General features: G+C 45.2%; 1 protein-coding gene across 8 annotated transcripts in view; it reads left to right on the forward strand.

The window, feature by feature from the left end:
• Window positions 1–24,352, forward strand: part of ZFYVE1 (zinc finger FYVE-type containing 1) — a 38,527-nt gene extending 14,175 nt beyond the window's left edge. For 4 of the 8 annotated variants that reach the window (XM_084847422.1, XM_084847433.1, XM_084847442.1 and 1 more), the window contains exons 4-12: window positions 3,937–4,151; window positions 10,180–10,286; window positions 12,043–12,151; window positions 13,025–13,122; window positions 13,234–13,351; window positions 15,072–15,242; window positions 17,262–17,442; window positions 20,708–20,821; window positions 22,198–24,352. In XM_084847422.1, the coding sequence (XP_084703548.1) occupies window positions 3,937–4,151; window positions 10,180–10,286; window positions 12,043–12,151; window positions 13,025–13,122; window positions 13,234–13,351; window positions 15,072–15,242; window positions 17,262–17,442; window positions 20,708–20,821; window positions 22,198–22,430 (1,346 nt within the window). In that variant the 3' untranslated portion in view covers window positions 22,431–24,352. Of the gene's footprint in view, window positions 1–3,936; window positions 4,152–10,179; window positions 10,287–12,042; window positions 12,152–13,024; window positions 13,123–13,233; window positions 13,352–15,071; window positions 15,243–17,261; window positions 17,467–20,707; window positions 20,822–22,197 lie in introns of all 8 variants that reach the window. The other 4 variants (XM_084847385.1, XM_084847395.1, XM_084847405.1 and 1 more) reach the window with 1 other exon arrangement.
• Window positions 24,353–26,395: the final 2,043 nt, after the last annotated feature.

The following is a 26,395-nucleotide window of genomic DNA, read 5'->3' on the forward strand; positions in this document are numbered from 1 at the left end:
CACACTACTTTTACAGGTGGTTATTGTCCATCCTGCTCATTGGATATATGAGAGATATATCTACAGAGTTTGAAGTGAGGTGACATGAGTATAGCGATGATACCCAGTTGTGTGTTTTCCCCATACTGCCCTAGTCCTGCAATCTTCATGCTTACCTATGGTGATTTCACACATTACACACCAAGAGACCAGAGGTCAGGGTTTGCCACCTAGTGAACCTGCGCAAGGGACCGGCAGCCATCCTGGCTTCTTAGTGGTAACTGTACACTACCCATTTTTTTTTTAACACCTGTGTGCCAGATACACACTTTACATTGTTAGGGGTGCACTTTAAAAAAAAGTGTGATGAGTCCCTTGGTAGGCAGTCAGTAGAACTGAAGCCAGTGGGACTTAAGACCACATCTAAATAGGTAAAGTTGCTAATACGGTTTCCCATGAATGGATTCTTCTTCTCCCCATTCATCATTTATTTCTCCTAATAATCTAATTTGGTTGAGTTCAATACTTACATTAAGAATATTTACTCGTATGTAATTTAAGCTACCTTCTTTTTGAGGTGTGCACCGGCTACTTTGTAGGGTTGGGGGAACCTCCGGAACAGCATAGGAGGTGATTTGGGGGATAGGTGGGAGGGAGGGGGATGGGTGAAAATTGCCTCACTCACTAACAGAAGGGTGGGGAATTTCTGCTGGGTTGAGGGACCTTCTGTTGATGGAAGAGCTTCCATGAACGGAGGGGCACCTTTGGATTGAACCCATTATTTACCCCAGATGACACCCACTGTTTCCTATTATCTAGGAGAAATGGAACCCTCTTCAGTGAGCTTGTCTCTGTGAGTGCAGGCAGAGGGAGGCCTCCTCCTTTTGTTGTGCCTTCCGAAGCTTTGTGTTGTCAAACATCTCTTTGCATGAGGAAGCTGGTGGTGGAAGCTGCTTCTTAGCCACAAAGTCTTGGCAAAGAGAGAGAGACCAAAGAGGCTTGCTCAGTATTTCCCTGCTCTTTCTTTTTACATGTAGCAAATACAATGTATAATATATATATTTTTATAAGCAGCAAAGCAGCTAAACAAAACTATGATGCTGCCCCTTTTTTTGATCCATGAAGTTATATAAGAGAGCAGGATTTCACACCACGTGTAGACAGATGGGTGAATGCAGGATTGCAGACAGATCAAGTCAGGTGCTGCTATTGGTAATTAAAAATAAGTGGTAAATATGTAGATAGCATAAAAACAAGTATTCCGGGTGATGGGTTGATAGCCACATAAGTAAAGATCATGTTTGCAGTGTTGTGGATCTGCTTCAGCTGGAGCAGGAGAAATGTCGGAGTGACAGATAATGCCTGTCTAAGCAAGAACAGTGGGACAGGTCAGTGTCATGCTAATGCCATTCCTGATTTCTCACTGATGCATCAACACTAGCATGGACAAATATACAACAAGGTGTAGACACCACAGGTCGGGTAACTGATAACTGACCAGCTGTCCTCTTTTTTTTAAGACCTCAGGAACAAATGGGTCGAACTGGTAACAGACATTGTAAATAGAGTCCCTTGCAAAGTTGTTGCTTGAAAATGGTATTTCTACCTGTGTGGTGGTTTTACTTGTGAGTGAGCAACTCACTTTGCTTTTCTGGGGGCAAGCAAGTATTTGTCAAGAGTAAGCATAAAGGGAGGGATGATGAAGAAAGGAGAAAGAAAAAGAACATAATCTGTACCCACTCAACCAGAAACAGGGCGTTTCTAGTGCAATCAAGCGATTGTCTGCAAAGGCCTCTGAGAAAAATCCAGATCCCCAACATGTAGTTATGTAGCAATGCAGGGCTTTTAACGTCAGAAATGAACTGTTTGGTGTTTATAGCACCTGGAACATCGGGGGTACAGAGTGGCTGAAGACAGCTTATAGAAATGGATAGACCACTGACCTGAGAAGAGTTAGGGTGCTTCCAGACAGAGGGTTTCTAGCACTTCTAGACCGGGCTTTGATCCTGCAATTGAGATTGCTCCTTCACGGAAGTTTGCGGGCTCTTTACATGACACAGTGACCCTGCCGTGACTGTCCTGCACTAAATGCCCTTTGTTCCATTTTTAAATAAATCGCAGATAATGAGCTATCAAATTACTCTGTTGTGTTCCACTTCATTTTCCTCCATGAAAAGACTTAAAGCGGCAAGAAGAGGAGCGAGATCAGTGGAAGATAATGGAAGACTCAGATACGGGGAGAAGGAGGGGGAAGGGGAGAGGAGAAAGGAAGTGCGTGTAAAGGGAGTCAGTTGTGATCCTCCATTTAAAATGGAAGCAGAAAGCCCTGTTTTAAATGCAGGTTTTTAGGCTGGTGTAGAGATGCCCGTACTCAAAAGGGCATAGAACCATAGAATATTAGGGTTGGAAGGGGCCTACAAGGCCATCAAGTTCAACTCCCTGCTCAATGCAGGAATCCAAGTCGGAGCATCCCTGACAGATGGCTGTCCAGCCTCATCTTGAATGCCTCCAGTGTGGGAGAGCCCACCACCTCCCTAGGTCATTGGTTCCATTGTCACGTTGCTCTAACAGGAAGTTTTTCCTGATGTTCAGTCGGAATCTGGCTTCCTGTCACTTCAGCCCATTATTCCGTGTCCTGCACTCTGGGATGATGAAGAAGAGATCCTGGCCTTCCTCTCTGTGACAACCTTTCAAGTACTTGAAGAGCGCTATCATATCTCCTCTCAGTCTTCTCTTCTGAAGGCTAAACATGCCCAGTTCTTTCAGTCTCTCTTCATAGGGCTTTGTTTCCCGTCCCTGAACATCTTTGTTGCCCTCCTCTGAGCCCTCTCCAGTTTGTCTGCATCCTTCTTAAAGTGTGGTGCCCAAAACTGGACACAGTACTCCAGATGAGGCCTAACCAGTGCTGAGTAGAGGGGAACTAGTATTGTGCAGCTGTTCCATCTTTTCCTCCTTAACGCTTTCTGGGGTAAAAGAAAGATGGAAGAAGTGGAAGGAAAACACTGGAGGGTTACAACTAGAGGACATGATGCCTGGAGCCTCCTGTAAAAATCTGTGTTTGAGGCAGGGTGATCACACAATAAAAGCCTTTTCTGGAAGCACCATTAGATGGCCTTTTGTGGGGTGGGTGTAGGTTGGGTGCACCTACACCCACCCCACAAAATGTTTATTCTGAGATTGAATGAAGAACAGCCATCTCTGGTACCATGTTGCTCCTCATCCGCCAAGTATTTTCATATGCTATCAGCACCGTTGCTGTTTTAAGGCTGGTGACCTAAGTGTGTATAAGACAGTCTAAATCACCATTTGTCTCCAGTCTTCTGCTTTATATGAATTTGGTATTGATCCACATTGAAACTCATGACTCTGCCACTGTAACTTCCCCTTAATAGCACCTAAGAAAGGGACTAAAACTGAAGAGTCTTTTTCACCAGTCACACATCTTGGACATGGCAATATGTACCTTAGTCAGATATATGTATACGCATTGGGGGAAGGGCCTTGGCTCAGTGGTAGAGCACATGCTTTGTATGCAGAAGGTCTGAAGTTCAATCCCCAGTGTTTCCAAACAGTGGAGATGCTGGGGATCCTGGAGAGCTGCTCCAGTCAGTGTTGAAATCTGGAAACCTGGAGAGCTGCTGCCAGTCAGTGTTGACAAGACTGGGCTAGATGGACCAATGGTCTGACCCAGTAGAAGACAATTTCCTATGTTCCTAGATGGGCATCTTTGGCCATTTTCTGAGCACTTCCCCGAACACATTTTTAGAACCCAGCTAGCAAAACATAACACCTGAAGAATTCCTTATGGATTCATTTTCAACTATTTTTGATGTAAGTTTGGTCATCCTATCTCTAATGCATTTAAACAACTCGTAAATGATTTCCAAAATGCTGTATAGCTGGTAAAAATGATGTGTTTTATCAAGCAGTTGCTAATATACTGCTTAATATGTTTAGATCACCCTTCTGAGGTGCCTGAGAAACTAATCCAGGATCGGTTCCGGAAACTCGGCCTCTTCCCAGAAGCCTTTAGCTCAATCCATTACAAAGGAATAAGGACACAGAATCCCCCAACGGATTTCTCAGGACTCAGGCATGCTGTGGAGCAACAGCTAGAAAACAATACCACCCGTTCTCCTCGGCCTCCTGGAGTTATCTACAAAGCACTCAAAGTAAGTTTAAGATTGTAAATTATTGTTGGTCTAGAGAAGGGGCCCAGATTCTGTAGCTGGAGCCAGAAACGTTAGCATCTTCCAGCTTTTGCCTTTTGGCTGATGGCTATGTTCCCAATTGCAAATTCTTCCAGTTTCAATCTGGTTTCATTATTATTGTTATAAAGTACCAGAAGATAACCCAGTCCAGCCCTGCCACAAGGCAGGATCATCCCCACAGATCAACTCCCATAATCTAAAGCAAATAAGCAAAGGACAAGAGCGTACGTAGAGGATACAGTGTACCTGGCCTCCTGAAGAACAGGCAGCCACAGAATAATACAGGAAGTGAGTCAGGCAACATGATAAGAACCCATCCACCCCACCTCTAGCCAGCCTGACCTAGGGGAAAAATGTGCCTGAAACATGGCAAGCCCACAGCTAGCGCTGAAGTCTGAGTTTGGTTCTTGGCTATTCCCAGTTTCTATTGGTTAGAAAAACAACAACAAAACAAGTTAGAAGAAACTTTGGACTGGGTGTGTAGCAAGTGAAGAGTTCTTTATCAGGCCCACGTAACTTTAACTCTCTTTCTCTCTTCTTAAGCAAATCTTGTTTTTATAGCTTCTGTAAGATAGATACTTAGCTTGAGGCTGGTTGCTGGTAATAACTCATTCATTCATTCATTTCATTTCATTTCTATACCGCCCAATAGCTGAAGCTCTCTGGGTGGTTCACACAAATTAAAACCAACAAGCTCACAGTAAAACAATATAAAATATAGAAACATTAAAACCACAACATTAAAACTGTAAGTGCATAAGCAAGACAGGACTGAGCTACTGTAGGTCCATATTGTTGTCAGGGTAACTGAAAGTCAGGACATGGTCTCCAGGCAACAACCCATTCTCTGACTTGCCTTGATCTTCCTCAGTTTCCTTAAATGGGAAGATGGTTTTTTGTCTGTAGAGAGCAAAGATGTGACGTCTACAACTAGTAGAGTTCAAGAGCACAGCTCTTCAGGGGACAATGTCAGAGTCTGAGTAGCTGATGGGAAGGTGTATGAACAAAGGCCTGGGTATTTTAAATTGAGGGTGTGTTTTTGGAGGAGAGTTTTTTTTAACGTCCTCCTCCCACAACCTCACTTTCACATTGACAATGGGGTTGCCTTTTTCTTTCACATTTAACCCTGGCATCACTAACCATCACTAATAGTGCTGTGCAGTCCTGGCTCCAGGTTTTGGAAGGCCCTTGGGCAAGACACTTTCAATATGCCCCCTCCCTCAATAAGTGCACCTTCTCACTGCTGTTGCTCCTCATCCTCTTTCTCATCACTTGCTTGCCTGACACGCAGTGGCATCTACTGCTCCTCCTTCTCACCACCACCTTTGTCTTGGCCAGAGCAAGAGGCAGGTGAACAAGCAGGTTGCAATTGTGGTGGTGGTGAAGAAGTCGTCGTCGTCATCTAGGGGGCTTTTGTCAGTGGGCCTCTGCCAGAGCGTGGGCCCTTGGCAGGGGCCCAATCGTGCTTACCCTTGATGCTGGCTCTGCTGTGCATGTTTACTCAGAAGTAAGTACCACTGTGTTCAGTGAAGCTTACTCCCAGGCAAGCATGCACAAGATTGCAGCCTAAGTCTTCTCTCCCTCCAGCACATGATTAACAATGGGTTTTAAAAAATCAGCCCAGTAAGTCAAGGTTACATTTACCCATGCTATTCATGGTCATTGTTTATTCATGAAATATCTATTTATGGATGATGGAGTGTGAAATATGCACATTTTAATCATGAGATAAGTGACGTTTTGCTAGGTGAAGAGGAAGGTCCCCATTGTAATCATGAACAGTTGCTCTCACTCTGTCTAGGTTCATTGTCTCCTAAACCAAAGAGAGGTTTTCTGGCTCTTGTGTTTTAAATTAACTTCAACTTCTCAGTATTTTAGTGTAGTTTCTTAATCTGAGCTGCTAGTTATTTTATTCTGTCTCTGCTAGAAGGGATGTTTTGTACCATATTTTTGTTTTCTGTTTTCTGTTTTTAATTATATGGTTTTAATATTTTATCTTCCCCTTCATGGATCACTGCCTTGTTTGGTGGAGGGTCTTGTGTAACTCAGTGAAGCCATAAGCTATGCCATGCAGGGCCACCCAAGACAGACAGGTCATGGTGGAGAGTTCTGACAAAATGTGGTCCACTGGAGAAGGAAATGGCAACCCACTCCAGTATTCTTGCCAAGAAAACCCCATGGAACGTATCACAAGGCTAAAAGATATGACGCCGGAAGATGAGCCCCTCAGGTCAGAAGGTGTCCAATATACTCCTGGGGAAGAGCAGAGGGAATTTCCAAGTAGCACCAGAAAGAGTGAAGCGGCTGGGCCAAAGCCGAAAGGACACTCAGCTGTGGATGTCTCTGGTGGTGAAAAGAAAGTCCGATGCTGTAAAGAACAATATTGTTTAGGAACCTGGAATGTCAGATCAATGAATCAAGGTAAGCTGGAGGTGGTCAAACATGAGATGGCAAGATTGAACATCAACATCTTGGGAATCAGCAAACTAAAATGGACAAGCATGGGCGAATTTAATTCAGGTGACCATCATACCTACTACTGTGGGCAAGAATCCCTTAGGAGAAATGGAGTAGCACTCATAGTCAACAAAAGGGTGGGAAAAGCAGTACTGGGGTACAATCTCAAAAACGATAGAATGATCTCAGTACGAATCCAAGGCAAACCATTCAACATCACAGTAATTCAAGTCTATGCCCCAACCACTGATGCCGAAGAAGCTGAGGTTGATCGGTTCTATGAAGACCTACAACACCTTCTAGAACTAACACCAAAAAAAGATGTCCTCTTCATCATAGGGGATTGGAATGCTAAAGTAGGAAGTCAAGAAATCACTGGAATAACAGGCAAGCATGGCCTTGGTGCACAAAATGAAGCAGGACAAAGGCTAATCGTGTTTTGCCAAGAGAACATGCTGATCATAGCAAACACTCTTTTCCAACAGCACAGGAGGCGACTCTACACATGGACATCACCAGATGGTCAATATCGAAATCAGATTGATTATGTACTTTGCAGCCAGAGATGGAGAAGCTCAGTACAGTCAGTAAAAACAAGACCTGGAGCTGACTGTGGCTCAGATCATGAGCCTCTTCTTGCAAAATTTTGGCTTAAATTGAAGAATGTAGAGAAAACCACTAAACCATTCAGGTATGACCTAAATCATATCCCTTATGAATATACAGTGGAGGTGAGGAATAGATTTAAGGCATTAGACCTGATAGACAGAGTGCCTGAGGAACTATGGACGGAAGTCCATAACGTTGTTCAGGAGGCAGCCACTCAATCCATCCCAAAGAAAAAGAAATGCAAGAAAGCCAAGTGGCTGTCTGATGAGGCTTTGCAAGTAGCTGAGGAAAGAAGGGAAGTGAAAAGCAAGGGAGAAAGAGGAAGATATATCCAACTGAATGCAGAGTTCCAGAGAACAGCAAGGAGAGACAAGAAGGCCTTCTTAAATGATCAATGCAAAGAAATCGAGGGAAACAATAGAATGGGAAAGACTAGAGATCTTTTCAAGAAAATCGGAAATATCAAGGGAACATTTTGTGCAAAGATGGGTATGATAAAGGACAAAGAAGGCAGGGACCTAACAGAGGCAGATGAGATTAAGAAGAGGTGGAAAGAATACACAGATAACTATACAGGAAAGATCTTAATGTCCCTGATAGCCATGATAGTGCGGTCACTGACCTTGAGCTGGACATCCTAGACAGTGAAGTCAAGTGGGCCTTAGGAAGCATTACTAACAACAAAGCTAGCAGAGATGACAGTATTCCAGCTGAGCTATTTAAGATCCTAAAAGATGATGCTGTTAAAGTGCTGCACTCAATATGCCAACAAATTTGGAACACTCAACAGTGGCCACAAGACTGGAAAAGGTCAGTTTACATTCCAATTCCAAAGAAGGGCAATGCCAAAGAGTGCTCAAACTACCGCACAATTGCGCTCATTTTACATGCCAGCAAGGTTATGCTCAAAATCCTACAAGCGAGGCTTCAGCAGTATGTGAACTGAGAACTACCGGAAGTACAAGCTGGGTTTTGAAGAGGCAGAGGAACTAGATATCAAATCGCCAACATTTGCTCGATCATGGAGAAAGCAAGAGAATTTCTCCATTCGCTGGATCATGGCGAAAGCAAAAGAAAGCAAGGCTGTATATTATCACCCTGCTTATTTAATTTATATGCAGAGTACATCATGAGAAACGCTGGGTTGGATGAGTCACAGGTTGGAATTAAGATTGCCAGGAGAATTATCAACAACCTCAGATACGCAGACGATACCACCCTAATGGCAGGAAGCGAAGAGGATCTCAAGAGCCTCTTGTTGAGGGTGAAAGCGGAGAGTGCAAAAGCTGGTTTGAAACTCAACATTAAAAAAACGAAGATCATGGCATCTGGCCCCATCACGTCCTGGCATAGAGAAGGGGAAGAAATGGAAGCAGTGACAGATTTTACTTTCTTGGGCTCCAAGATCACCGCAGATGGTGACTGTAGCCATGAAATTAAAAGACACTTGCTCCTTGGACTATAAGGAAGGCAGAGCTGGACTATAAGGAAGGTTGAGCGCCGAAGAATTGATGCTTTCGAACTGTGGTGCTGGAGAAGACTCTTACGAGTCCCCTGGACTGCAAGGAGGTCAAATCAGTCCATCCTAAAGGAAATCAACCCTGACTGCTCATGGGAAGGACAAATTCTGAAGCTGAAGCTCAAATATTTTGGCCATCTAATGCGAAGAGAAAACTCCCTGGAAAAGACCCTGATGCTGGGAAAGATTGAAGGCAAAAGGAGAAGGGGACGGCAGAGGATGAGATGGCTAGATAGCATCACTGATGCAATTAATATGAACTTGAGCACACTCCAGGAGAGAGCGGAGGACAGGAAGTCCTGGCGTGCTATGGTCCATGGGGTCACGAAGAGTCGGACATGACTTAACGACTGAACAACAACAATATTTTATCTTGCCATGCCTTTTGCTCTGTAAGCTGTACAGATAATATTTGTTGATGGGTGGCCATATAAATTTTATTGTTCGTTGTTATTAATTAATCCATCATCTGCTAGGGAGTAGTTTCTCCCATGTACTATTATAAAAATTTGCTATGCTGTAGATAAGTTGAGAATTTCGAGTAGGCTCCCCCCCCCCCACTTCCCTGGAAAGCGTGAATGAATGAGCAACATGGCTAAGAATTACCAGGCATATCAGAGGTTCAAAGGATTGAAGGAGTAGTGCCCACAAATCTGTAACCCCTAAACATTTGATTCTGGTGCTAAGGTATTTCTTTTCAGGACTAGGACTGTAGTTTTTACTTTTGCCCCTGCTTGTAGTAGGGGTGCTTCTCACGCTGAAGCATCATTTTTGAGAACTTCTGGGATGGGGAGATGCTACAGAGATGACAGAATTCTGCATGTAAGGAAATAGGAAAAAGATCTGGGCTAAGAGGTCTTAGCAACTGGAGATGACAAAAAGGAGAAGGGAATGATAAATCACTCTGCTGTGTGCTTTGCTCCAGAAAGGCAGCCGACAACACATTATTAAAGAGAATTATAGGCTCCCAAGAGCCATTCATTCACCTATACCATGGGTGCAGAACCGCAGGCAAAATCTGGCCCTCCTGGGATTACCCATATGGCCATGCCCCCTTCCCTGGCTCCACCCTTTCCCCCCAAACACCAGTCATTTGGTGGTTTCCCACCTTTTGTGCTACTTTTTCCCCATGGTAAAAGGTTGACATGCCTCTCCTAAGGCCTATTTACCGACAGTAGGAACTTTAAAGTAAAATATGTTGGTATTTTTGGCCCTGCCCCCTTTGCCTTTGCCCCCGCCCACCACTGGAATGTGGCCCCCTGACTGCTTCTCCAAAATGGAGTTTGGCCCTTGGGCTGAAAGGGGTTTAACACCCCTATCCTATACCTTTCCACAACACTCCTGTTGGTTTGATGTCCTTGTCGTTCTACACTCACTGGTAGTTTCTCTCTCACTGTCCTGCAGGCACTGAGTGATCGGTTCTGCGGTGAGATCCCAGATGATCAGATGGCCCACAGCTCCTTTTTTCCAGATGAGTATTTCACCTGTTCTTCTGTCTGTCTCAGCTGCGGGTAGGTGAATGTGAAGTCTCCTATTTGTATAAGGTCTATAATACATACTATATCTTGTCATGTTAGGATCATGTTACAAGCACCCAGGGCATTATTCATTTCTGACTGAGAGTTCTTTGTCCCAGTCTCTTCGGAATTTGCACGCTGCTTCTAAGCAGGTCATTTGTACTGAAAGTGGCAAAGAATATTCCAAAACAATGAATTGGGCTCCATCATGGAGTGAGGAATCTTCCTGAGGATGACTTTTCATGTTGGGATTTATTTATTTTTTTGCTTTATTTCTTGTGCTGTTGGAGGACATGGCATACCAGTTCTGAAATGGTCTTGGTGTTACTTTTAAATAAACTTCAAGATTATCTGCATTTAGAAGGTAGGACATTGGGTAATAGTAAAATAGCTAGCAAACCTGAAGTCTATGTACTCTGTGTGCTTCTGCTAGATACTTGGTGGCCTGGCCTAGCGGTGGGAGTGAAATTCTTCTCATTCATCATTGTAATTTCACCTTCCCAATTACAGTTCATAATACGTACGTGGCATTAGACCACGCATTAACTTTTATGGAGTCAGTAGTGAAATCAGTGACCTGCTAAAATCATCTCATGTGAACGATGCTGAAAGAACTGTTGCTGAAGCAGGGATGCTCATTTTGATGGGGGGAGGGTTGCTATTGTCTGCCCTTGGATGCTTCCAGATGAGGCTATTATTGTCCAGTTGTCCTGCCTCATTCATGGAATTGTAAAGGGGGTCTGATGATGACGTCTTCCATTTGAAACTCTCCTGTATCTTCCCAAAGTTTCTTCCACCTTTTTTTTTCTTATCAGAAGAAAAATCTAAAGGACGAAAAGACAGAATAGGCACACAGGGCCTTTTGATTGGTAGTGGTAGGAACTCTCTGTCTGGAAGCAGCCTTTGGCTTATTCAATCTGTGAAGTTTCCACTGTGTTCTTCCCTTCTCCTTCATTTTTTCTATTGTATTATTCAGTGATATATGCTCTGCTTGGAGGTAATTAAGGAAAATGTGGGTTTGTACTTTTAAAAGCATTTGGAGATTAATGGGTTCATACAAACATAATGCAGTAGGAACCAGGGCTGCACTCAGTTTTCACCTGCAAACAGTTTCACAGTGGAAAAAGCGCTTTTGGGGAATGAAATGTTTCTTGAGCCTCACCCACTTTTTTGCTGGTGACTTGCTGCTTTTGAGCAGCTGCTTTGGGGCATTCTTTGAAATGGGGAATATGTCTTCCTGGGAAATGACCTCAGCCAACTGGAAAGATTTGCTAGTGAATGCGATAACATCATAGTGCTACATAATCAATACATTTGGCCGTGCAATCATGTCACAAAGCCAATTCAGAATGAGGACAGTACTTTGCCCCCAATGTGACTGAATGAAACTTAGCTTTGCCTTTTTTGCACTTTCCCTCTACCCCAAAAGCATTGTTTGAAGGGGGAAGCACTGTACACAAGATATCTATAGCATCCCAAAACCAAAGCTTTCTGGGAGGTTCACAAAGGTTAAAACCACAACAATATGATCAAATATAATATAAAACTTTTAAAGGTTTAAAACTACAATAGAAAATCAAAGTCAAAGCCACCAGAGATTAAAGGGTATCCAAAAAGTAATCCCCGCTTTTGGCTCAGCCCTAGTGGGAACACTACCTAACTTAATCTGTGTCAAAAATAATTTATATTATACTGAGATTTGTCTTGCTGCCAGCCAGTCCGCCCTCTCTGCTTGATTTTAAAACTCCAGGTGTGGATGTAAGAACAGCATGAACCACGCAAAAGAAGGGGTGCCTCATGAAGCCAAGAATCGCTGTAGATATACCCATCAGTATGACAACAGAGTGTATACCTGCAAGGTGAGTGGAGCAAGTGGAACAGAGTCTCAGCACTGGAGGCAGAGAAGAATCGGTCTGCACAACTTGTGACCTACTAAGCTGAATGCAGCCATGTTTTGTGGCCTGCCAGGTACTTGTCAATCTGTGATGGGGAATCGGCTGGATTGTTAAGTGTTTTCAACATAACCAGGCCACTCCATTTTTCCTGAAGCCTATCGTAAACAGCCCACACAGTTATGTGTGAGTGCATGTGGTGGGTTTTTTGTGTACATCAGGGACTGTCACCCACAAGCAGAAGTGTCATTCCCCACCTCCCCCCCCCCGGGGGGGCCCTTTCCCACTCCTCATGTCGCATTGGTTCATGTTACCCGATTCTGCTTCCCATATAAATTTGGAGTTCTTTTTAAAATAAGAAAGCATCTCTGGAGGCCAGGAACATCCAGAATGGTGGCAGTCTGCTGGAGTTTAAAAAAAAAACAAAATTTGGCAATTTTGGTGCATTACACAAATTTTGGTGCGTTGCACAACCCACCTATCTTTGCAAATCCAGGCAGGCAGAAACAATAAGAACTCCATTGAGCCTCTGGTGGGCGGGTTGTTCACTTTCCGGGGCAGGGGGGGCGGTCACAGGGTGCATAGCTTTGAGCTAGGAGGAACAATTATTTTTCCAGGCCTGTTTTATGGCTAGTGTTCTCTACTGAAGAACAATCCTTCATTTTCGTGTTGTTGATGTTTTCATACACGTGTTCAAATTGTGAGATTCCCCAGTGCCTCCTTTTTCAAATAACAGTGTCTGAGGCAACAGACACACAACTCCTCATGTGCACTTTGTACTTTGGGCTTGTATTTTGGGATCTGAAGAGAAGCCTTTTGAATCGATCTCTCACATTCCAGGCCTGCTACGAACGTGGGAATGAGGTTAGGGTGGTGCCCAAGACATCTGCTTCCACTGATTCCCCGTGGATGGGCCTTGCCAAGTACGCCTGGTCAGGGTGAGTCCAAGAGCAGAGCAGCCTCTGCTGCCTTCCCTTTCCCAGCTTCCGTTCTTGTCGTTTGGGGCACGCTGGAATCACACTGCTCTCTTTCCTCCTCCCTGACCGCAGGTATGTGATTGAGTGCCCCAACTGTGGAGTTGTGTACCGCAGCCGACAGTACTGGTTTGGGAACCAAGATCCTGTGGACACCGTGGTGAGGACAGAAATTGTGCACGTCTGGCCAGGAGTAAGTCTGTTTGCATGGTTTCTGGCCCTTTTAATAGAAAGGAAAATGATCAGGCGGCCATGATGACAGGTCTTCTGTCCCTTCTCTGTTAACCCCATTCCAGGAGTGGTCAGAGACACATGGCCTTGAGAGAAACTGTGCATGTTTAAAACACGGTGTGATGCCAACTTGTGGTGCGCTGTGAGGCATGACGTGCTTCCAGGCGAGGCTTTTACCATGCCGTTGCCCCACCTCATTCACGGAATGTTTTTGTGGGGGTGGGGAGGTTCCAGGCATTGTCGTTTTCCACTCAGAACCCTCCCATGTATTCCCACTGCTGCTTCCTTCTTCTTTCTTACCTTAGAAAAACCTGTTAAGAAAAAGGAAGACTAAATTTCTGCATAATTCTTTCTGATAGGTAGCGCTAGGAGCTCTCTAACTGGAAGCATGCAAGGTTTAGGAAAAAGATAAATAAAATAACTCTCTGCTGCTCAGCTGCAAAAAATACGGCCATATTCACCCCAAGGTGCTCTTTGTGCACTCTCTTTGCCTCCCAATTAAGAACCAACCCAGTGTGTCTAGGCCACGGATTTCAAGTGAGAGCAAGGGCCCAAACTGTGTATCAGGACTATCCGGGCCCCTAGACTAGGGGTGTTGAACCTCAGGCCCGTTGGCCAAATCTGGCCCTCCATGGTTACCCAGATGGCCAGCCCCCTTCCCCGTGCCCCACCCTCTTTCCCCGAGTGCCAATAGTTTGGTGGTTTCCTGGCTGTTGCTCAGTTTTCCCCCCATTATGAAAGGTTGAAATGCCTCCCCTAAGGCTTAGTTGCTGGCAGTAAGAGCTTTAGGGCACAATCCTATGCATGTTTAGACAGAGAAAAGGCCCACAACTCCCAGTATGACCCAGCCAGCAATGCTGGCTGAGGCATGCTGGGAACTGTAGGCCTTTTCTCTGTCTAAACATGCATAGGATTGGCACCCTTAAGCTGCAATATGCTGGTATCTTTGGCCCCACCCCTTTTGTCTTTGGTCCCACCCACCAGTGGAATGCGGCCCCCAAGAGCTTCTCCAAAACAGAATCTGACCCTCAGGCTGAAAGAGGTTCTGCACCCTTGCTGTAAGCAAAGCCCTCATTCTGAATTGCTTCTAAGGAAGTGGCATGAAGTTCTGAGGTGTCATGGTCAGTAATGACAGTCTTATTTCTTAGAAGCATATCTGGTTGCATCGGTAAGCTACCACCATTCCCTGAATAAAGGACAGCATATATGGGCCTGGTTCACACATAACAACCCATCAGTTTAAAAATTAATGGGTTGTCGGGGACAAATGGGAGAGAGTGGGTATGCTGCCTGCAGGGCACCCACCTCTTCTGCTTTTACACAGCAACCCACAAATGGCTCAGAAATTGATGATTGGCTTCACTGAGCATGACGTTCGAACCCAGACCTCTGGGTTGTTTAGAGGCTAAACAACCCAGCGGTTAACCCAACAACAAACCAGCGGTCTGGGTTCAGATGTCACACTCAGCAGGAGCAGATTGTGGGTTGCTGAGTAAAAGTGGAAGAGGTGGGCATGCTGCAGGCAGCATGCCTGCTCTCTCCCATTCAACCCCAACAACCTGTCAGTTTTTCAACTACGTTATGTGCAAACAGCACCATGGTTGTTTTTAATAGAGGGGGATTGTCAGCAGCAGGCAGGCCTGATGAGATGTCCATTGTGCCAAATATCCATTGTGTTGCAGACGGATTGCAGTCTGAAGGACAACAACAACGCTGCGCAGCGCCTCATAGATGGGATGAATTTCATGGCACAGTCAGTGTCTGAACTGAGCTTGGGACCCACAAAAGCTGTGACCTCTTGGCTGACGGATCAAATCGCTCCAGCCTACTGGAAACCCAATTCCCAGATTCTGGTATCTAGCAGCCACCGTACTTGTATGCTAATGAGAATGAAACCCTTCTCCTCCCTCCACCCCCACTCCTCCTCCTCATCCAAAGAGATCAAGTAATGTTTCAATCTCTGATGAAATGCATCTTCTGCATTCTAAAATCCTGTAGCCCAAAGTATTGTCTGGGGTTGCAAATAACCACTCCTGTAGTGTGTGGGGAGTACAAATGGCCTCCAGGAGACACAGCAAGACAGCCCTGTGTACGGTCTCCCATATCAGGGCTTTTCTCTCCTCCTTGCCACCTCCATACAGGAAAGAAGAAGCTGACGGGTGAGGTGGAGCAGGGCAGCCTCCTTAACTAACCCTTGCTTGAGCTCTGGTCCAGAGCTGGTCCAGGAGATTATTTCTCCCCCCTCTCTCCCACTAAGAATGTGAGCAACTGCTAGGCATATCCCCTCTGAGGCTGTGCGCAGGGTTATCTCTTGCCTCCTTTCTGGAAAGGGGGAGAACAGCAGTCCTGCTTTGGGCTCCAGGACAGAGCTCTGGCTTCAGCGGGATTCCCTTCTGAATGGAAGGCTCTGCTAGAGAGGAGGAGGGATAAAAGGAGAACGCAATTCCTGCCGGCTGCTGCTGACCCCAGCCAGACCCCAGCGGCTAGCTACTTTTGCTTTCTCTCTGTGCTGAGGACTAACAGCTGGGCTGCACACCAGTGGAGGCTGGTGGCTCCAATGTCAGTGGGGTGGTGAATCTGCCCCGGGTTTTAGTCAGAACTCTAAAGGAGCTATCCAAGGTGTTTCCACACCTTGGATAGCTCTGTTAGAGTTCTGACTGGTTCTGACTGAAACCCGGAGTGGAGTCACTGCCCCACTGCCATGGGAGCCACCAGCCTCAGCTGCTGCATATACCTCCAATACAGCTGCTAATTCTGGGCCTGATGACAAAGTGCAGCCTGGACAATATGACTGGCCGAAGAGGTTAGCAATGGGGCTGCAGTGAGTGCCAGAGGCCCTTCATATCTGCCTGGATTCTCCCAGGAGGCCAGGTTCTTGGGATTTTTGAAAAGAGGGCCATCTGTCATTAGGGAGGGATGTCTGTCCACACTGAGTTGTATTCAGTGTTAGTCCTACTTGACTATTGACCTATTGAAATGAATGGGACTCAAGTTAGACTAACACTGGATGCAGGTCAATGAGTCCACAAATAGCATAGTGTCATTGCTGGTTTAGCGAATTGAGGGGTTTCAAATACCCTTTCACCCTCCCTTGTTCTTCTGAGCCTGGTGTGAGGAACCTGGGGCTGTCCAGATGTTGCTGGACTCCAGTTCTCATCAGCCCCAGCCAGCATAGCCAATGGTCAGGAATGATAGAGATTTCAGTCCAACAACATCTGGAGGACTAGTTCCCCTCTACTAGTTCCCCTCTACTCAGCACTGGTTAGGCCTCATCTGGAGTACTGTGTCCAGTTCTGGGCACCACATTTTAAGAAGGATGCAGACAAACTGGAGAGGGTTCAGAGGAGGGCAACGAAGATGATCAGGGGACTGGAAACAAAGCCCTATGAAGAGAGACTGAAAGAACTGGGCATGTTTAGCCTTGAGAAGAGAAGACTGAGGGGAGATATGATAGCGCTCTTCAAGTACTTGAAAGGTTGTCACAGAGAGGAAGGCCAGGATTTCTTCTCGATCATCCCAAAGTGCAGGACATGGAATAATGGGCTGAAGTGACAGGAAGCCGGATCCCGGCTGGACATCAGGAGAATCTTCCTGACTGTTAGAGCAATACGACAATGAAACCAATGACCTAGGGAGGTGGTGGGCTCTCCCACACTTGAGGCGTTCAAGACGAGGCTGGACAGCCATCTGTCAGGGATGCTCTGACTTGGATTCCTGCATTGAGCAGGGAGTTGGACTCGATGGCCTTGTAGGCCCCTTCCAACCCTAATATTCTATGATTCTATGACTACAGGTTCCCCACCCCTGCTCTACGTGAAACAGGAAGAGAATCCCATGCATTTATGTTTTGTTTTTTCCCCTGTCTTGTTCAGAATTGCAGGAAGTGTGGCATATCTTTTAAAGACAATGACACCAAACACCACTGTCGGGCTTGTGGAGAAGGTTTCTGTGACGGGTGCTCATCCAAGACCCGCCCTGTCCCAGAACGTGGCTGGGGGCCCACACCTGTGCGAGTGTGCGACAGCTGCTATGACATCAGGGGCATTCAGTTAGGTAATCCCATCCTGACCACATTAGGTGTGTGAATCAAAGGGGGATCTCTAACCTTTTTTCTTAAGAGTCATGTTGTGATTTTAAATCATTGTCACTGTTGTCTTTTGTGATCTCAGCTGAGACTGAGGCCAGACAAAATGAGATATTGGCGAGCGCTGTGAGCAGATATCTCACTTTGTTTCTTTTAAAAGTATTCATGTGGGCCCCTGAATCAGATCAGGACTGTGTTGTTGGAGGACAGTTGGGGGAGAGCCCATGCCTTCTTTTAAAAGGGATTAAGAGAGATGGGAGATCTGGTCATGGATTCCCAATATCTCATCTAGTTTGCTCCTGACATTCACCTTTGCCTCTGGGTGTGGTCCTTAAACTACAACCAGAAGCAGAGGGAAAATCATTCTACAGCAGAATACCAAGAAAGCAAAACCAAGGAGTACAAGTTAGTTTCCAAATTTGTCTGTGCATTTATAATATAAATGTTGTTCCTCCAGGAAAACAACTCAACCTATAAATTTAGAAATTAATATTCAGATTTAATTCAATCTCCTCCATCTTGTCCTAGAATAAGTGAACTAATTTGACTACTGTAAGAAAACATTCCATTCAAGTTTAGTGGTAATAGAGAAGCATAATGTGTTATACTGAATAGCTTCCCCTGAGGAAGAACATTTATACTTTCTCATCATTCTGATCCTTAAGCTCCTCAGTTTATAACAGATCACTTTGCCGTAGTTGCAGATGGTAAAGTGGTTTAGCTCAGCCTTCCCCAACGTGATGCCCTCCTGATGTCTTGGGTTACAACTCCCAGCATCCCCCAGTTGGAGGATTCTGGACGTTGTAGTCCAATTCATTTGGAGGGGGACCAGGTTGGGGAAGGCTGTTGTAGGCACATAACATGCAGGTCATGCACCTAGAACAGCAGGTGGCATGGTGGAGCAATTGCCAAGGCCTACCAGGAACAAAGCTGCCCCCGCCTTAAATTCCCCCCTCCAAGCTTTGGGAGGGGGGTGCTCCTCTGGTGAGCAATGAGTGAAGAAGCTGCAGCAGCTGCCGTCCTCCTAACTCCAGAACGCACTGGGGCCCAGAGGCGTTCTGGGGTTCTAGGCATGGTGGTGGCTGCAGGCGCTTCACTTGGCGCTTCCCTGGTGAATGCCAGACTGAACGCCACTGCTGTCCCTGCTGCTGCCCTGAGAAGTTTACAGCAGAGGTGGGGAATCTTTGGCCCTCCAGATGTTTTGGACTACAACTCCCAGATGCCCCAACCTGCTTGGCCAATAGTGTGGGATTATGGGAGTTATAGTCCAAAACATCTGGAAGTCAAAATGTCCCCTCCTCTTGCTTTATGAAGGTGGGGAGGCTGCAGGAAGAGACATCGAGGACAGGTAGTGGTGCTCAGTCTAGCACCCCCCAGGATAGTGCTGAGCAAAGCAATTGCAGCGGCTGCTGCTGTCTTAATTTCCCGGAGGCGGGGCGGGGCCCTCCTCAAACCTGGCGCCAGCCCTGATAACATGGTACTTCAAAGCTGCTATCAAAGTCAAGCTTGCCTGTGATTCAAGGTGGGAGAAGGGATTATGGAGCTGGTTTATACAAGTAGGGTTAGCCAAGAATTGTATAAGCCCTCTTGGGATACATACAGATGTATGTAATTTTGGTGCTAAGCCTGTTGTGAAACTGCACACACTGCATTCTGAGCACATGTGCAGCCTTCTTCCCCGGATTGAATACGGGAGATTCCTGTTCTTCTAGTTTTCAGCAGATGCTGGATTTTCACAGTGCTGATTGGCTGGTCATTGTGTCATTCGCAAAGCCACATTCCCCTACCCCCCTTGGAGCAGGGCCACACACCAAAGTGACTGGCTGGCCCTGGTCTTAATGACAAAGCTGCCCCGCCCCTTTCTCAGAACAGTTTTTTAAAGTTTAATTAAAATAATAATGATGATAATAAAGAGTCAAGCAAAGTCTTAAATCTATAAAAATCCAGTGTGCTTGTGTTTTAGTTTTCCCTCCCAAAGTGGACATCCCAACAGAAGCACGGTGGGGGACAGTATTGGATCTATCTGTCATTAGAAGAGCAAACCTGTGTGCATGATGGTGGGGAGCAGAGCCCCCTCTGCAGCAGCAAAACTTTACCTTGCTCCTCTCTGAAGATACATCTGTACACAGCCCAAGGAGAGCTAGCCACACACGCTTGTTTCCCTGTCATCTTAAAATGAATACAGAACTCCACTCACCCTTTTATTCCCGGTATAATGGATCTGCTGCTATATAATGGGGTTTGAGCCAGACTTATTCCTGCTTAGAGTAGACCCACTGAAATCAATGGGACTTAAGTTAGTCATGACCAAGGGCCTACTCTTAAGTATGACCAAATCTGAATCCAACCCAGAGTCTCTTAGCATGAGATAAAACAAAGCACCTAACTTTTCAGGGTCCCTTTCCATCACATTCAACTCACTTCAGCCTCTGCTGAACCTCATGCTTGGGTATAAAGCAGATGTTTAAGCAAATGGAGGAGGTCGTTATCTCCAGATAACTGATAATATAAGCAATCTCCTGTTCATGCCAGTACCCCATTTGATAATGAATTGCCTAAGGGTGGGGTTTCTTAGCAATTTCTCTTATCCCAGTTAGCCACATCTGCTACTGGCTTGAAAATCTGAATAGTCACATAGTATATGTCACTCATAGTGTGGGAAGGCACAACAGCATCTCTCTCTCTCTCTCTCTCACACACACACGTGCGCACACACACACACACACGAGGATGTCACCCCTGATATATGTGCCTAGTGCCTTGTTCATTTGACAACAGTTGAAAGTCATGAAAATTTTCCAAGGTCCATCAAGAAAATGAGGAATAAATCCTGTACTTAGATTGCTCCTTAGTGGATTCTGTCCATAAACGCAGCCCATAAGCCAGATATGTTGGAACATCCTTCCCCAACCTGGGACGCTCCAGGTGTGTTGGACTGCTCCTCCCACAGTTCACAGCCAGGAACCAGCTGGGAACAATGGAGGTTGCAGTCCAGCACATCTGGAGGGCACCAGGCTGGAATAACCTTGGAGAGGTCTCGCGGTGGGAGATCTTGGTATCTGTTACTACTTTGGAGTAGCAAATCTATAGATGTCATTCATTGTCCCCTACCAAGCTAGGGGCTGAGCACTGGCTGACATTTTTGTTAGGGTGTCAGTTTATTTCTAAATAGAGTAATTGTGAATTAGGCTAGAGTTGTGCCTTTGTCTCTGAGCCCTAACCTCTGCCATGCAGATGTGCCCGAGGCTCCAACAGAAGAAGAAGGTGGGACAGTGATCGCCAGGAAGGTTGGTGAAGCTGTGCAGAACACTCTTGGGGCTGTTGTAACTGCCATTGACATCCCGCTGGGTAAGTGTTATTGATGTATTCAGGAACGTTTTATCATCTCAGTCCAAATGGGAGGTATACAACATGGGTTTATTATGGGAAGTAGCAGAACCCTCTTTCAGCCCAAGGACTGAATTCTGTTTTGTAGATGCTCTCAGGGACACCATTGCAGTGGTGGGCAGGGCCAAAGGCAGAAGGGGCGGGGCCAGAAATACCAGCGTCTTGTAGCTTAAAGCTCTTACTGCCAGACCAGTAACTAACCCTTAGGAGAGGCATTTCAAACTTTTAGAATGGGAGGAAAATGCACAGAAGATGGGAAACCAAATGTAGTGAAATGAAAGGAATCCAGTGTTCTGTGAGGCATTTGATATTACTTCAGAGTTGTAGTACATGAATCAGGTTCTCCTAGATATGTCGACATTATGTTTATAGTACAAACCTTTCAGATCTCATTCTCCTTCGCACACAGCACATGGGAACCATTTTTCCATGGCACTATCCTTAGTGCTGTATTACGTGTGTGAATACTGCAGCCGCTGATCGTAGGGGTCTTCCCCACCCAATCGCTAACCCGCTAGGAGGGTGCTGGTTGGTTAAGAGAGACCCCTGCTAACATGATCGTGGTACACTCAAATACTGCAGCCCTGTGGGATAGCATCATGGGCAAAGCAGCTCCCTTGCAGCTGTGTGCAAAGGGGGACGCTTGTTCCAGTGTGGCTCTCCCAAGATAAGACAGCAACTTCCCAAACATTTGCATCTTCCCAAATATGGACAGTTTGCCTGGCAGCACTTACTCTTGTCCTTTGCCCATGATGAAGCAAAGCAAAGAAAGGGGAAGTAATGGGTCCATAGCACGCTTGACTGTTTCTGGAAGAGAAAACTTGCATAAAAGCTGAAGGTTTCTCAGTTGACCTCTAGTACCAAGGCTGGGATATGCAGCTCCTGTATTATATGGATTTGAGGGGAGAGGGTGTTGGTCTCTTTTGAGCTTCCATGTGGAAGTTTATGGGGTCTCAGGTGTGATGAGATGGTAGAAGACTGTTTGATGAGACAGGCTGTTCAGGTGACAGGTGTGGGGAATCTGCTCACATACTGCCATCCCCCACGTGAGAAGGTGGAATGCTAGCGTGAGAAGCCTTGCAACATGTTGTATCCTCTTAATCCTGTGGTTGGTCTCCCCATGACCTAAAGCACAAGCAGGGAAAATAGACAATTTGGGCCTAATGACTCCTAGTTCATGAATCCTTTATAAGCCACAGAATGTCATCCTATCAAATGGCCTTAATCCTTCTTTCAGTGAACTCCTTGGAAAAAGCAGAGATGGGTTTTGTAGTCCCTGCTCTTCTTGCTTGGCAACAAACAGAAATAGCATTGTGGGCTTTTCTGACCCTTTGCAGGTCTTGTGAAGGATGCTGCCAGACCTGCCTACTGGGTGCCCGACCATGAGATCCTACACTGCCACAATTGCCAGAAGGAATTCAACATCAAGCTGTCAAAGCACCACTGTCGTGCCTGTGGCCAGGGGTTCTGTGATGAGTGTTCACACGAGCGCAGAGCCGTCCCTTCCCGTGGCTGGGATCATCCTGTCAGAGTCTGCTTTAATTGCAATAAAAAGCCTGGTGATCTTTAACCCCACCTACCTTTCTGGGTCCTCTGTAACACCTTAGCTTCTCAGGGTTAGACAAAGCAAAACAAAACAAACAAAAACATCACTGTTTTTAACGTTTCACAGTCAGAGTGCATGCCTCAGATCTCTGGCCTCTTTTTCACATCTGGATTTCAGTAAGATTGTTGAATGGCAAACAGCTGAGACAAGGCTCGATTTCAAAACTGTTCTTGAAGGCTGGGATTGGGTTGTGTGGAGAAGCTTGCAGTAAAATGAGGAATCCAAAACCCAGTGTATTATATACCTGTTTAAAAAAGTATGTATCTCTATATCTATATAATTTAGTATACTAAGAATGCAGCTGGCTGATGAAGCATTGATGATATACAATTAGAAGTTAAAACAAGCAAAGGTGAATGGAACTGTTTTTTGAAGTGTAATGTAATGGGTCAAACACACAGCCTCTTGAGTGCCTTGGAATTCTTTTGTGTAAAGCATTTTGCTGCTTACAGCATCATAGATTTGCAAAGGCTTTGATCAGCTTGATTAACCATCGTTCACAGTCCCTGCTTTTGGATGGGGAGTCCTAGGCCTTCTGGTTTGGCCCCTTGCAGCTCCCATATTTGTTTTATCCCAGCCAGTTTCTGTTCTGTTCATAGGACCTTACCATCCTGAGCTTAGCAGCTTTCTTAGGACTGAAAACAGCCAGAGAAACTAGGAGGAATGTCCTGTCTTTGCTTGGAGCTGCTCTGTTCAGGTCCCGATGAAATTTGTCAAGCTGCTACAGAAAGAATTATAAGTTTTTGAGAGCTTGGAAGGGCCCTGCACTAAATGCAGCAGAAATGTAGGGAAGATCAACAGATGTGGCACAAAACACAAAGCTATACTAACAGCTATTTCGGCTTCACTTTGGGCTGATGAGGCCTTATTCTGTCCACATTCCTATGCGCTTGGCTGTTCTTGAGACAGACTCTCATTTCTCCAACAAAAGCTTCCAGGCTAAGAGCAATGGTAAATACTAGGTAAGCTCTCATTCCTTGCAGTGTGGCATTTGCTTAGCATTTTCGTCACTAGTCTTCTGTAAACTGACATGGATAGATTCTTAGAGGTGTCTGTGTGAACTATCCTTAAAGCACTCAAATGTAACAAACTAGAAAACAGCGATGTTCTCCTGAGCTTAACAGCAGATGACTTTGGGGCCTTGTTCTTTTTAAAGAGCCCTGCATTGAACCACTTTGAGGTAGTGATCAAACCACTCAGTAAAATTATAGCATTAGTTTTTTTCTGTGGATCTTGGCTTCCATGATAACAAACAAGAGACCATCAGAAGCTTAATCAGAATGAAGAACGAATCCCATCCTCCTTTTAGCTCCGATGAGTATTGCACATTCCTCTGGTGGAGATTTGTCTTCACTCATAATGGCTGAAGTTTGGCATGATATCCTGGCACTGTTGTTTCTCCCGACTATTAAGTATATTGTATTCCTTGATTATTGAAACCCTATTTTAGAACTGTACTATTAAATTAAGTGCTATAAAGGACTATCCCTTCTGAACAAGTGTGCTGACTTCTTCTGTGTACCTACCTAATCTTACTGTGTCACTGGAAAAAAGAGTGTTTCTGGCTTGCATGCCAAAACAGAACTGGATTATGTAGTAGGAAATTCCTGCTATCTGAACTCCACAGGGATTAATATGTATTTTGTAACTAGAAGCGGAGCATTTTTTTTGAGGGATAGAAGTGGGATAAGAGTCCTCTTATAGAGATTTTTCAGCCTAGGTCCTGCACTTTGAAGTGTTTTTAATTTGACTCAGTGGTGGAAAATACAAGTGGAAGTTGTTTGTAGTCCCTGCCCTGTGTGTTCTCCATGCATCTATCATGTTATTGCACATAAAAAAAACCCATCTCTGACATTCCTTGTATAAAATCTTCACTTGTAAGCTTCTGTTTCATGGAGTTGTCTGGGTTTGTTTACCACCACAGAACTATCTCGTTCTCTGCAATGCATGTCATAGTAGGCTCAATGTATCTGATGGAAGACATAAAAACCTGTAAGCTGCTAAAGCCTTAGCATGCGGATTGTCATCTCTCTATGCTAAAGTCAGTTATTAACTGTTCAGAAAAGAGGCAAACACACTTGATTATCATTGACATCAAGAACTGTCTGGTTTCTACTAAGCAGAAATGGTACTGCACAATTATGAGGCGTGAGTGAAGTTGAATCTTTCATTCATGTGCTCCTGTAATACTCAATGCACCAGTGAGAGAGTGGTTCAACTTAATGCTAGCCCTTAGCTGTTCTGCCTTCTGCAATCATACCGAAGTAAAGGGTGGGGATTTTAATGATACAAAAAGGATCCCACTGTCTTGAGTCCCAAACTCCTGTTACAGAATGCCTGTATAACTCCTCCAAAAAAGATTACAGTTGATATATCTAAGCAAATGTCAACATAAGGACCATAATACACGAAGCTACTGTGCTCACCCCTTCATGGATCACTGCCTTGTTGTGGCAAAGGGGCTTGCGTAACTCAGTGAAGCCATAAGCTATGCCATGCAGGGCCACCCAAGACAGACAGGTCATGGTGGAGAGTTCTGACAAAATGTGGTCCACTGGAGAAGGAAATGGCAACCCACTCCAGTATTCTTGCCAAGAAAACCCCATGGAACGTATCACAAGGCTAAAAGATATGACGCCGGAAGATGAGCCCCTCAGGTCAGAAGGTGTCCAATATACTCCTGGGGAAGAGCAGAGGGAATTTCCAAGTAGCGCCAGAAAGAGTGAAGCGGCTGGGCCAAAGTTGAAAGGACACTCAGCTGTAGATGTGTCTGGTGGTGAAAAGAAAGTCCGATGCTGTAAAGAACAATATTGTTTAGGAACCTGGAATGTCAGATCAATGAATCAAGGTAAGCTGGAGATGGTCAAACATGAGATGGCAAGATTGAACATTGACATCTTGGGAATCTGCGAACTAAAATGGACAGGCGTGGGCAAATTTAATTCAGGTGACCATTATATCTACTATTGTGGGCAAGAATCCCTTAGAAGAAATGGAGTAGCACTTATAGTCAACAAAAGGGTGGGAAAAGCAGTACTGGGGTACAATCTCAAAAACGATAGAATGATCTCAGTACGAATCCAAGGCAAACCATTCAACATCACAGTAATTCAAGTCTATGCCCCAACCACTGATGCCGAAGAAGCTGAGGTTGATCGGTTCTATGACAACCTACAACACCTTCTAGAACTAACACCAACAATAGATGTCCTCTTCATCATAGGGGATTGGAATGCTAAAGTAGGAAGTCAAGAAGTCACCGGAATAACAGCCAAGCACGGCCTTGGTGTACACAATGAAGCAGGACAAAGGCTAATCGCGTTTTGTCAAGAGAACATGCTGATCATAGCAAACACTCTTTTCCAACAGCACAAGAGGCGACTCTACACATGGACATCACCAGATGGTCAATATCGAAATCAGATTGATGTGAACCGAGAAATACCGGAAGTACGAACTGGGTTTCGAAGAGGCAGAGGAACTAGAGATCAAATCGCCAACATTCGCTGGATCATGGAGAAAGCAAGAGAATTCCAGAAAAAGTCTATTTCTGCTTCACTGACTACACTACAGCCTTTGATTGTGTGGATCACAACAAACTGTGGCAAATTCTTAAAGAGATGGGTGTACCAGACCACTTTACCTGTCTCCTGAGAAACCTGTACGAGGGTCAAGAAGCAACAGTAAGAACTGGACATGGAACAACCGATTGGTTCAAAATTGGGAAAGGAGTACGACAAGGCTGTATATTGTCACCCTGCTTATTTAACTTATATGCAGAGTACATCATGAGAAATGCCGAGTTGGATGACTCACAGGTTGGAATTAAGATTGCCGGGAGAATTATCAACAACCTCAGTTACGCAGACGATACCACCCTAATGGCAGAAAGCAAAGAGGATCTAAAGAGCCTCTTGTTGAGGGTGGAA

This window comes from Heloderma suspectum, chromosome 1 (genome assembly GCF_057233095.1).
Source record: "Heloderma suspectum isolate Gila_16-S chromosome 1, 16-S_ref, whole genome shotgun sequence".
In the NCBI taxonomy this organism is placed as follows: domain Eukaryota; kingdom Metazoa; phylum Chordata; class Lepidosauria; order Squamata; family Helodermatidae; genus Heloderma; species Heloderma suspectum.